An 11,967-nucleotide genomic window follows, 5' to 3' on the forward strand; every position below is an offset into this window, starting at 1 on the left:
GAGTAAAAATTAAAACCAACTAGAACCATCAAAAAGAGGAAACTAAACTCAACGGAAGAGAAAAAAAATAGCAATTCAACTTCCATAGTTCTTTCTTTGGATGTGGATAGCATTTTCCATCACAAGGCCTCTGGAGATGTCTTAGATCCTTGTATTGCCGGGAAGGGTCAAGTTCATCAATATTAATTATCATACAACGTGACTGTTATTGTGTACAACGTTCTCTTGGTTCTGCTCACTTCACTCAGCATCAGTGTTGTCAGTACTTTTTAAGGATAATTGATTCACTTCTTCCAGTGCCTGTTTACTAGCCAATCACTTGGTTTCCTTGTTCTTTTAGCCTTCTCTGATACCTCTGTCTCTGGGTCCTTCATGATACAACAATAGAAATTTATCAGATGCCTCCTATGTGTAGAGCACTGTGCGAGGCTCTGGGGGAGATAAAATTTAGATAAAACAAAGGTCTTAGCTGCTGTTGTCCACGGGATGTATTGTAGGGGTTCAGGCCAGAACCTAGGATTAGAAATTAGAATGTTAACCGCTTCCTTCAGCTTTACCTCTAAATTCAGAGCTTTGGGAAATATTACGCAGGTCATGGGAATAAAATGCTTTGAAAAATTAAATAGACAAAATTTCCTCCAGAGTGGTAATGAGGTAGGGATTTTAGGCTCCATGTACCTCATGTTGCATCTTTATATTTTCCCAGAGAGGCAAAAATTACTCCACGTGGGATGTTAGCTTTGCCCCAACTCTATGTGCAAGCCTAGGTGTGTTGTTTAAAGGCAAGGAGTTTTTCCAATGCAGTAATTCCAAAAGTGCAAGGAGACAGGTAGGTTTCCCTCACCCCTTTGCAGAAAACTTAGTGTTACTATTTTAGCTTAGGTAGACTGATCACTATTGCTTCACAGCTATAGTTAAGTTTCATACTCACCCCTCTTTATCACATTCAGTTAAATTTAACAGTATTCCCTGACTCATCACATTCAACTAATTATCTTTTTCTAAACTTTCCTTTTACCTAGCGAAATACGCAAAGTGTGACCAGTGTGGAAACCCAAAGGTAGGTCTGTCAGTCCAGCCCCTCTATCTGGACCATAACTCTTAGCTTCCCATTACCAAATTTTCCCTGGGCAAAGACCTTCCTAGTCCCTGTGAAAAGCATAAACTTTGTCACTGGCCTCTCTAAGGGCATTATTAAGTTGCTCCATTCTTCCTGGAAAGAATGGGATGTTTCTCTCACTAGATGATAAGGGAATTGTAATTTCTCAATCCAACTCAAAAATTTTGAGGTTATTAAATATTCTATCTATGCCTATAGCAATTCTGGGAATAGAACTCCTCTAAGCAAGGATAGTACACCAAAGGAAATACTCTCACTTCTTGCCAATGGACCTGAAAGGTCTTCCACTCCCCCGAGGTATTAGAGCAAGTTCACAACTCAGCTATATCAGCTATACCATCAGAAGAGACAGTGAGCAAGACTGGCCACAGAAAGCTGTCCCAGAGATCATTCAAATGCCAGCAGGGATGATTTCTTTGGGATCTTGACCCTAGTGTTTTCTTTGGGGAGACCTAGATACCACCTTTTCATAATGTCCATGCTTAATCCCTTTGAGATGTGACTGAGCTAGACTAGACTGTTACATTCTTCCTCACTGAGATTAGTAGCAGACGGTAGAGAAGGCACTTCTAGCCTCTGAATTTGTTATACACCCTGCTTGTTACCACAAAAAGTACTGCTATGAATATTTTGGTGTCTGAAATTGACTTTCCCTCCCTGACTGGATAGAGATCACAGAATTAGAGGGCTCCCTCACTAGCTCTTGGGTTTAGGAACAGAAGATCCTTTTTTTTCCTGCCCATCTTGGCGCTGGGTAGGCAGATGCCTTCTTGACAAGGTAGTCCGGTAGTTTCTCCAGCATGACCTTGACACTGATGTGTACTTTCAGCACTGGGGGGGGAGCAGTGTCAATATCTGCTGCCTTAAGTGCCCAGCCTGCCTTGCCTCAGAAGGAGCTTTCATTCCCCTTCTCATTTTGCTTAAATCCTCCCCTAGCTCTCACTCCCCTAGCTTTATGCTGAGCAAAACTTGTGAGGCGATTCATTATTAACCACTCAGATTCATTTCTTAGTTCTTCAAAAAAGGACTTCAGCTCGTTTCACCAGATCTTCTGTTTTTAGGGCAATAAATGTGTTTTTAACCTGTGCCGGGGCTGCTGCAAGAAGAGAGCTTTCAAAGAAACTGCAGATTGTCCAGGTAAGAGAAGTGCACCCTAAAAGTCGTGGGGGAGAGAGAGGTGGTAGCACAAGGAACCTGACCAGCTGGAGGAACAGGGATGGGGGTGTGAGGAACAATAACCAGGCTGGTTGAGGTGATAAAATCTTTTCTACTCCTTCCTGCCCCCTCCCCCCAAAATGATTTTCATTTAAACTGAATTGTCCCCCTAGCCCAGTACCCTAAGCAGCTTTCCCAGGAAGGTTAACATGCTTGACTCCTACCGCCTTTTCCACCTTTCTTCTCCCAGGGCCAGGTCCCAGGGAAACACCAGGCTTTGATCTTTCAGCTACCATCACCCCTCTTTAGGTCCTGGGAACATTTTGACTTTAATCCCTAGGAACTCCACCATCCCCTGGCTCCACCAGGGGAAGAAGTCTTGGAGAGCTTCTGGAGTGTTTTTGGCAAAGTGCTATTTTAGCATTATCCCATATGTCTTCTGCCCTACGGGCTATTCATTAGAGACTCTTCTGTCTACCTTGTCGCCAAGTCTTAAGGTTTTTCTGTCCTCACCAGAATTCTGTGTCCCATTCAAAACTACTCACATGTTCTGTTTCCCCTAACTCTATTTTTCTTCCTATTCTCAGGTCATGGATTGCTTTTTAAAACCAAATCAGAGAAGTCCCTTGCATGGAAGGGTGGCCGGCCCAGCTTGCAGGAACCCCAGTCCAGGGATCCAGGGGTGAAGGAACCTGGTGGATTCCCAGAAGTTGTGGGTAGTGTAGGATGAAGGGCCAGCTGGAACCCAGTACAACCCCTCCTCCCATTCCTGGGCCTTTGTTCCAGTGCCACTACCTTGATAATGGTATCAGGGCTGCTGCTGCTGAATTCCAGATAAGTCTTATTTAAAGAAACACCTTTACTCAGGGAAATCTCCTGTTATTTTAACACAGAAGGAAATGCTGTATGGTCCTCTCACTACAAGGCCCATACTGGGGCCTCTGGAAATGCTGCATTGGAGAGCAGGTTCCCAGGCTCGACCTGCCTGCCCACTGTCCTCATTAACCCCTCTGTGTTTTAAAAACTGAAAAAAATAAATAAGCATTTTACATCATAGTTCCCAGTGTGAAACATTGAAAAGATGAATCCAAAAGAATCAGATTCAGGTGGCCCCTTCCATCTAGGAGGGGGTAAAGGAAAAAGATAACCTCTCAAGAGGCCAGGTAAGCAAACTTCATCTTAGCAACCAATGAGTTCAGCATCCTTGGTTAGGACAGTTCCCAGTTAGGACATAACCTAAGCTATGTCAGCCTACTTACCCACCATATCACAGACTGACTCTCCAATGACACCAGCACACAAAAATCACCAAACCAACCAAATTCTGTGGTGTTAGCCAAGTAGCAAGAAGTAAAACTTATGACCATACTCATAAGATAAACAAAAGGGAATTCTGTCTCCTTTAAATACAGCTGAAATAGGGGCAGCTAGGTGGTACAGCGGATACAGCACTGGCCCTGAAGTCAGGAGGACCTGAGTTCAAATCCGGCCTCAGACCAAACACTTGACACTTACCAGCTGTGTGACCCTGGGCAAGTCACTTAACTCTAATTGCCTTAAAAAATGTGGGGGGGAAAATATAACTGAAATAAGTAGGGGATAGACTCATTTACTACTTTTCTGGAATTCATCCCATTCCATTAGGCAACCCAAGTGGTTGAAAGGTAGAGCTTTCAGCTATCTACAGGGTTTGGGATTAAATCGCAGGCCTCTTCTTCCCCTTATAAGGACCTAAAAAGTGCTAAGAATATAGCAATCACTGTTTTCATAGAACCACAACCATCAAGGAATAACCGAGGAGAAGGTTTTTATTCTGCCTTTTAACGGTCTAAAGATTCAACAACTCATTTCTAACTCAGGAAAAAAATTGAACGAACAAGAACGTGTTTGGGGATAGGGGGGAGGGGTGGGCAGCGTAGAAGGTACTGCCACACATCATTGTGCTCACTGGGAACAAATACCAGCACAAGCCAGGCCTCTCCCCCTTCTTCCCACTCCAGAACAGCAGCAGGAGAGGTAGCCCAGCCCGACCTTTTCCCCTAGCCCCTAGCATAGGGGGATAGCCATGGTTGGGGTCACCAGGAATCTGTGTAGCCAGGCAGGCACCTGAAACTGTCAGCCCTGAAAGTAGCCAGGAAATTCAGCAGCCCAGTGTCCCACAGCAGGCTAGCTGGGGGAACTAGTGGTACCAAGCCTTCTAGTTCCCAGCTGTGCAGGGGGAGACAAAGAAAAACATTGTGTGGGGAGGGCAAACCCCAGCTGACCCCTGACAACCCCTGCCACTATATCTGTGGGATACAACTCTACTGGCAAGGTGGGCGCTGAAATGGCAGTCTGGTAGTCCCAGGGCCCAATGGGAAGGATGCATCCCCTGCATTGAAAGATGAAGCCTCCCAGGCTCATGGAGAAGGAAGCAGGCTGGGCATCTGGAACCAGAGAGACCTGGGGAGCATGGGGTTGGGGATGGACACTCAAACACAGTCCTGGGGTCCAGGTGGGGAGGGGGGTCACACCCCTATCACATGTTTGTGCTCATCCGTGACTGGCTGTTGGCTGGTGTTAGTTCACCCTGGCTCCCTTCTCGAGGAGGAGACTGCAACAAGACAGACAAGAAGATAGTAGGTTGAGCCAATATCTCAAGGAAACCAGTGCTAACAAAGTACCCCTTCCCTCCCCAGTCCCTCCTGAGCCCAACAACTGCCTGCTCTTTTGCTCTTCTCCTCAGCTGTGCCCCACACCCCCTTCACCTTGACGTGGATCTGGTTTCGTAGTACAGCCGCCCGAAGAATCATTGCTTTGGCACGGCGCTGGAATTCTTTGCCCATGAGCAGTGACTTCTCAAAGGTGGTGCTGCGCTGGTCCACATCTCGGGCATACAGAATCTGTCAACCAACCAGATGCTTAGCCATGGACCGTATGCCACCCTTCCACCCTGTTCCTCACTCCCGCCTCTACAAAGCCAAATTCTTGCTTCCACACTTTTGAGGAGATAGTCTCTTCTTTTTGAATTCTGCCCTCACCTTGCTATGAGAGTCAATTCGAGCATTGATGAGCCCCTCAAGGATGAGCTGTGTTAGTTCATCTTCTAATGCAGCCACGGTTGTATTGAAGGCAATGGCCATCTTACGCATGTCAGCAGAGACATAGGGACTGAAATACTGTGAAAGAATATGAGCCAGAAAATCGGCCATCATAAGATGTAAAGTGCTTTGCGAACCTTTTAAGTGTTAAATAAACACTGCTATCATTATTATTATTATCATTATTACTACTGCTGCTGCTGCTGCTACTACTACTAGTACTTCTTCCCTGACTTCCTGCTCCTCAAGTATATAACTCACCTGGATGAGGGCACGGTTTCGGATCTGGGTATAGAGGGTCCTGACATGGGGAGCCAAATACATGTCCAGTAGCAAGTTGTCCTGCAGCAGAGAACTTGTCAGGGAAATACCTACTACCCTGTCTTCCGACCCCAAAACATACCCCAGCAGAACAGAAGAAGCTTCAGCTAAAGGTATCTTCTTCCTTTCCCTTATAAGATGCATTTGATGACTTCCCCCTGAGCTCACTGCCCAGACCACAAACCACTCCCGATCTCAAGCCCCTCCTTCTCAGAGCTAGTGAAGCTCTCTGATCAACCTGAAACCCCTCGAGCCCCACCTTCATCTCATCCAGCATCTTCAGGCACGAGGCGTATTTGGATTCATAGAATTTGAAGATGATGTCCCGAACCTGCGGTTCCAGCTCCAAGAACAATTTGAAGGAGCTGCGGACGCCAGACCTCTCAGTTTCCTGGCCCCTTTCAGCCAAGAGGAAGGCTCAGGGAAAGGGACAGAGAAAGCTGGGCTGGAGAAGCCCCGAGGGGCTTGGACTTTCAGGGAGTAACCCTGGGGAATTGGCCAGAGAAGGCTTGGGGAACAGAGACATGTGGATAAGTTGGATTAAAGACAGCCTGAAGTGAGAAACAGGTTATGCTGGGTTGGAGAAACCAACTTCCATTATACATGGAACCAAGCGTCTTCCCTTACCTCCCACACCCACCTGCTAGAGATGACATTGCGCTGTAGCTCTTGTCGATCAAAGGTGGCCAAGGCACAGAGACCACCATAGACAGCCACGTTACTGGGAGACAGTAGCTGAGTAGAAAAGCCAAGGATAGAAGGTTCAGGGGCCCAATGGGCAGAATTGTGGGATAGAATGTAACTCGGGCCAGTCAAGTGAAGGGGCTTGGGTGAGACAGTGAAATAAAAGAATGTTTCTGCCATTCCCCTAGCAGAAGAAGCAAAACCAATTTTCTCCAGATTTCCTCCCCACATAGTAACTACATATTCCTCCCTTCGATTTCCCTTTCCTTCTCACCTCAGGGAAGTCACAGTGATCAAATGAAGCTAACAGAAAGCACTTGGCTGCCTGCTTATACTTTCGAGCAGCCAACTCAGCCAGGCCTAAAGGGGGCAAGAAAAGGAATGGGATAGAAAGTGAAATCAAACATCACTTAAAGGAAAGCAAGTCTTGGGAAGCCCAGTAGCCTAGTGGTAAATCCCAAGTAATTGGCCCCTGATCCCAGTTCCCCACTGTGAGTTTGGGTCCACACAACCATCAGAAGAAAATAAAATCCAAAGAGTTAGGTACTGTGGAGGTTTTGGCCATAGCTAGAGACAGTGGGGCTGTTCTGTACTTCCTGAAGACTAAGCTGATTCACCTTGCCTATATGCTCCAAGGTCAGTGGCAGAATATGAAGGTTAGGGAAAAGCATATTCTTTCATTCTAGAGTTCTGAGAAGGGTGTCTGGAAACTGCCCTCCTCACCCACCCACCCCTCACTCCCTACCCTCCCCACCCCCAGAGGAGTCTCTGTCTGCACACTTCCTTACTTACCTTACCTTACAGGTAAGGCTGCCTTACCTGCTGCACACTTGAGCTTGGTAAGAATGGCCTGGGTCTGGCTGTCCCTTTCCCCTCGCTGCTGTGAAAGGGAAGACACAGACTAAGAGAATCAACAACCACCACCAATGTCTTTTCACTATCCTTTGGGGCCAGCCTGAGAAAGAACGGGCAGATAAGACATATTCTGTATAACAACCAGGGATGACCTGAAGGGATGCTGAGAAAGCTTACAAAGGAAACCCAACCTGATGGAGAGGAAGTACATGTGAATATAGTGGGCAGGGAGTGGAAATGAGGTTTCAGGGAACACCAAGAAATGGAGCAAACCATAAGAAAGATAAACAAGGAATAGTTAAGGCAGCAGCACGGTTACCTCAGCAATCTCAGGAGTAGACTCAGCTTTGCTGACATAGCTCAAGACATGGGACCAATTCTGCAAGTAGACACTGACCTGCTGGGCAGAGAGCATGGCATGAGGTTTGATGGCACCACCTACTGGCCTCATGAGTGCCCAGAGGGATATGGGGTACCTTCCCAGGTCTCTCTTCCCCTAACCTGGGGGGGGGGGGTTTCCTCTCACTCGCACCTTGATTACGTTGAGGCACATATTGATGACATGTTTGGCGCTGGTGCAATAGTCCCGAGCCCGGGAGTAACACTTGAGGGCATTGCTGAGATCCCCACAGTCGAGGTAATGGTCACCCAGGTCATCATGCCCCCGTCTGCCAGGGAGAAGCAAGGTATGAGGCATTTCTCCCACTTCTGACCCTCCCTGCCTGGCTCCCTAGCTTTGTTCCCCCCACTGCTCTTACCTGATGCTCTCCTTAATGGAGTTTCCTTTGTAGTTCTTCAGGTCTGTATCCAGCTTCTCCAGTTTTAGCAGTGCCTTCTTTCTTGTGGCTTCCACCCAGGCTGTGTCCAGGGGTGGGGGCTCCACCCCTCCCTCAGGGACAGCATCAGGAGCACTCTGTAGCTCTCTGTTGTCAGGGTGATGGTGGTAGTAGCAGCAGGAGAAAAGTGGCCATCAGAGATATGGGGAGTAAGGGGATAGTAGTAGAGAAGAGCAGCCAAGCTATTCAGAGTGAGTGATTCAACCTTTGTCTTCCAGCCCTCTGCATAGTTTTAGTTCCTCTCTCCCAAAGTTGATTCTTTTCATCCAAACTGCCTTGCTCCCACCACCATGAGAAACCTTCCCAAGAAGCTAACAGGCTTGACTTATACCACCTGCTCCCACTTTCTTCTCTAGGGCCAGGTCCAGAGGTCTCTAGGGACCAGACCTTGCTCCTTCAGCCCTTTACAACTTCTGGGAGGACCCGAATCTGGATTTTCATCCACTTCTCCTCCCACATCCTCATACCCCACCTGGTGGCTTCAGAGAGCTTCCGGTGTATCTCTTCATAAACATCCACATTGAAGGTCCTCTGCACAAAGGACAATGCCATCTTCAGGGCCTCCACCCGAAGTTGCGGGCAGTGATCTGCGATAAACTGCAGCCGCTCAATGCGCATCAGCCCACTGTAACTGGATGCATACTGTTCCAGGTCCTGATAGTGAAAAGGTAAGCGTCTAAGGTACAGGATCCTCAATGCAGATTCCTGTACTTGGTACTATATGAAGATAAAAGAACACTGAAGCACAATCCCTGCCTTCAGAGAACATAAGACCTAACAGTTATTAAAACTCATGTACATGAAGAGGCACAGAAGCACATAACTGAAACACATGTACACAAGCATAGAGGGAAGATAAATGATCAGAACCAGGGACACAGGTTGCCAGAAAAAGGAGAGGGCATTCAAAGTGTGGGCAAGAGCCAAAAAGCTAGGAGGAGGGAATGAACAACATATGTGCAAGCCAAAGTGAAGGGGTTTGCTTGCTTGGGGTAAAGGATCCATGGTAGGGCTAGAAAAAGTGGAGAGTGGGGTTCATGAGTGGGGTAAGTGTTCAGATTTGATAGAATGGGCAATAAGGAGCCACTACAGATCTAAAAGCCATGATCATAGTAGTTTTTTGAAGAAGATTGTTCCCACTGTATAGGATGGATTCAGGGGATAGGAGAACAGTTAGAACATTACTACTATAGGGCCCCAACCCCTCTCCAGGAGTACCCTTTATCCATGCCAGCCTAGGTAATATCATTAGGGTACCCTCTGTCATGTAGCCCAAGAAGACCCCATCCCAAAGAATTTTCATTCCCAAAGTAGAGGCACTGCCCTCTGGGACCCAACCCCAAACTGTTCCCTGTCCCCTACCAGGGTGGGATTTTCCACCACATAGTTGATGTCTGGTGCATTCTGCTGATCCTCTTGAGGGTCGACATCAATCTGCATGGGTTCCACTGCCCCCTGCAATGCAGATGCCAGTCACCTGTGCACTTTAGCCTGGGGACTGCCCATGGCAAGCTAGTATACAATTTTATTCTGGCCCTTTATCCCGCCACTCCCCTCTCCCCGCCCCAATCAACCCTGCCCAGAACCAAGGTCTTGCCACATTCTTCCTGTGTACCCACCCACCACAGCTTTCCATCCAAAGGATGCCTCCCCACAGCCCTAACTTCTCCACCAACCCCATCTAACACTGACCAACCTGGGAATAGAGGGAGAGATTAAGGAATTCTTCAGCAGGACCCAGGAGCCCACAAACACAACCTCCCATACTCAGTTCCCTTCCCACCATCTTTAGAGGGGGAAGGCAGAAATGAAGAGAGCTAGACAGTAACCACTTGGCATCCCCAAGGCAGGTTCCCAACTACTGGCCTGATGTGATTTCCTCAAAGCCATAAAGGAGAAGCAGGTGAGACCTCAACCACTGGATACAAAGAGTACCTGTCACATCCTAAGCCATCCTACTCCATCTGTCCTACTTAGATGAAGCAGTAATATTTGCAATAGGAATTACACCCATTAATATGGGGAAGAGGATAAAAGCATCAACTTGGGAAATCATACTGGTATTTCCAAAGTGGAAAGAAGTACAATAGCTGCAATCTCAGGTTATCAGCTCCTGCTCCTCACCTCTACCAGAAATGCAGGCCCCTAAGCAGAGCTTCCAGAAACTTGGGTCACTGTTACTGCCCCATCTCTCCCCAACCCCACCTCAGGAAAAGTAGTACAGCTGACTGCACAGGCTCCTAATCATATAACCAATTGCTGAGGAAGAGGAAGGAGGAAGAAGAGTAAGGGGCGGGGGAGAGGGAATGGTCTGGGATGCCTTGAGTTCTGCCCAACCTATCTGCTTCTTCCCTCCCCCGTCTTTGCCCTTGGCACCGAGTCCCTGATCTTGGGGCTGGCAAAGCAGTGGGGGCCCAGCCATGGCAGGGTGCGGCTGGGGCTCCGCTCCCTCCTCCCTCGCTGGGGACCCCCTCTCCTGGAAGGTACCTCATAGAGCAGCGTACAGGCCGACAGACTGGCGCTCAGGCTGAAGTCTCCGGCTGTGCCAGGGAGGAAGAGGTCTGACCTACTGCTGTGAGGGGTGCAGTACAGATCTGTCACTGATGAAGAGGCTGAGCTGGGGGCCGAGCTATCCCTCATTCTGTCCTGACTTTCTGCACCCCCTGACCCTGACACAGAGCTGGCTGGCTGCTGAAGGGGAGAAACAATGTTAATGTAGGGGGGAACCAAGCACCTCTCCACCACTGCGAGGCCCTCCACAGGGCCAGAGAGCCAGGTTGTGGCAGATCTGACCCGGCTGGGCTCCCTTTCAGAGGACCAGACCAAGGTGATGAGAGACCCTGAAGCGCCAGGGGCGGACCCCACGGAGTCCTACGGATGGGGGGGCACAAATGTCACTAAGAGCATCTCCACCCTGCGGCGGTAGCAAAGGGAGGAAGGGGCCTGCGTCCCGGTAACCCCCGCACAGCAGCCTGGCGGGGGCAAGCTCAAGGACGGCAGGGCACGAGGGCGGCAGAAGCTCTACGAGGCGGCCCCCAGTCCGTCCTGGGTGCTCCCTCCACAGGGATCACATACCCCGGGCGAGTGGGGACTCCAGAATCCTGGGCCCCAGGGGCGGGGTGAAAGACCTACCAAGGGCCTGGCCGGGTCCGGTCGGACCTGAGCCATCTCCCTCGGGTGCTCCCTGTCCGACCCCGGGAACCCCCTTCTAGGGCCACGGCCTCGACCTCGGCGAGCCCCGGGGGCGTAGCCTGCAGCAGTCCAGAGGACCAGCTCCCAGGGCGAGTGGGTGGGCAGGGGGCCCAAGGAGAGGGCACCCGAGCCTGGGTTTCCTTCCCCAAGCGCGACCCCGGGGTCAGGACGGCCGCACCGCCCTGCCCCGAGGGGATCTCCAAGCGTTCGCTGCAGGCCTCTCCCCCGGCCTCGCGCGAGGAGCCCGAATACCGAGGGCCCCCGACCGTGCCGGGTCCTGCTTACTGGGGCCCGCGGAGGCGGAGGCCGGTGGGCCTCGGGGCTCCCCTCGTCCCCTCCCCCGCCCCCCAGTCGGGACATTGCCCGCCCGGGATCCTTCCCCCACCGGCTCCCGGGACCGTCCCGGGGCTGCGGAGCCAGGGCGGGGCGGGGCCGCGGGGCTCGGGCCGGGCCGGGCGGCACCGCCCCTCGGCTCGTTACCTGCAAATTAAACACCTGAACCGGCAGCGGCATCTTCCTCCTACCCCGCCGCGGAGCCGTCCACATCCGGGTCAGCTGGACCTTGCCACAAGTATATCCGGGTCACGGGACGAGGGGCGGGGAGGGGCGGGGAGGGACGGGAAGTAAAGCCGGCTTGGCCGCGGGGGCGGCGGGGGACGCCCTTAAAGGGGCCGAAGTCGCCACCGCGGCCCCGCCGCCACTGCCGCCGTCCGCTCGCGCCTCC

General features: G+C 50.4%; 2 protein-coding genes across 8 annotated transcripts in view; one reads left to right on the top strand and one right to left on the bottom strand.

Annotated features, from left to right (window-relative positions):
- DUS1L (dihydrouridine synthase 1 like) overlaps nt 1–3,331 on the top strand; it is a 24,867-nt gene extending 21,536 nt beyond the window's left edge. For all 3 annotated transcript variants that reach the window (XM_027873005.1, XM_027873006.1, XM_027873004.1), the window contains exons 12-14: nt 1,023–1,060; nt 2,182–2,257; nt 2,863–3,331. In XM_027873005.1, coding sequence (XP_027728806.1) covers nt 1,023–1,060; nt 2,182–2,257; nt 2,863–3,005 — 257 coding nt within the window. In that variant the 3' untranslated portion in view covers nt 3,006–3,331. The remainder of the gene's footprint in view (nt 1–1,022; nt 1,061–2,181; nt 2,258–2,862) is intronic.
- Nucleotides 3,332–4,065: 734 nt separating this feature from the next.
- Nucleotides 4,066–11,827, bottom strand: GPS1 (G protein pathway suppressor 1). 5 transcript variants are annotated; one of them, XM_027872999.1, is made up of 14 exons: nt 11,724–11,827; nt 9,414–9,506; nt 8,524–8,705; nt 7,974–8,138; nt 7,748–7,883; nt 7,535–7,612; nt 7,180–7,237; nt 6,635–6,720; nt 6,317–6,411; nt 5,936–6,041; nt 5,617–5,697; nt 5,296–5,433; nt 5,023–5,157; nt 4,066–4,868 (listed from the first exon to the last, which is right to left on the bottom strand). In XM_027872999.1, the coding sequence occupies exons 1-14, from the start codon at nt 11,787–11,789 to the stop codon at nt 4,794–4,796; spliced, it is 1,494 nt and encodes a 497-aa protein (XP_027728800.1). In that variant the 5' UTR covers nt 11,790–11,827; the 3' UTR covers nt 4,066–4,793. The 5 variants fall into 5 exon arrangements, with proteins under 5 accessions (XP_027728800.1, XP_027728799.1, XP_027728801.1 ...); XM_027872998.1 differs by having other exon boundaries at nt 7,180–7,240; XM_027873000.1 differs by having other exon boundaries at nt 7,180–7,240; nt 11,739–11,804.
- Between the last annotated feature and the right edge of the window lie 140 nt (nt 11,828–11,967).

The sequence above is a fragment of the Vombatus ursinus genome, unplaced genomic scaffold (genome assembly GCF_900497805.2).
Source record: "Vombatus ursinus unplaced genomic scaffold, bare-nosed wombat genome assembly UNPS02014801.1, whole genome shotgun sequence".
NCBI classification, from domain to species: domain Eukaryota; kingdom Metazoa; phylum Chordata; class Mammalia; order Diprotodontia; family Vombatidae; genus Vombatus; species Vombatus ursinus.

Bases quoted from the DNA above. Each gene is read 5' to 3' on its own strand.
- GPS1 (XM_027873001.1), bottom strand. From the start codon at position 10,691: ATGAGGGATAGCTCGGCCCCCAGCTCAGCCTCTTCATCAGTGACAGAT. The intron at 8,139-8,523 runs GTGGGGTATGAG...CCCTGACAACAG, and splicing joins AAGCTCTCTGAAGCCACCAG to AGAGCTACAGAGTGCTCCTG. The intron at 5,698-5,935 runs GTGGGGCTCGAG...TCTCTGCTGCAG, and splicing joins AGATGCTGGATGAGATGAAG to GACAACTTGCTACTGGACAT.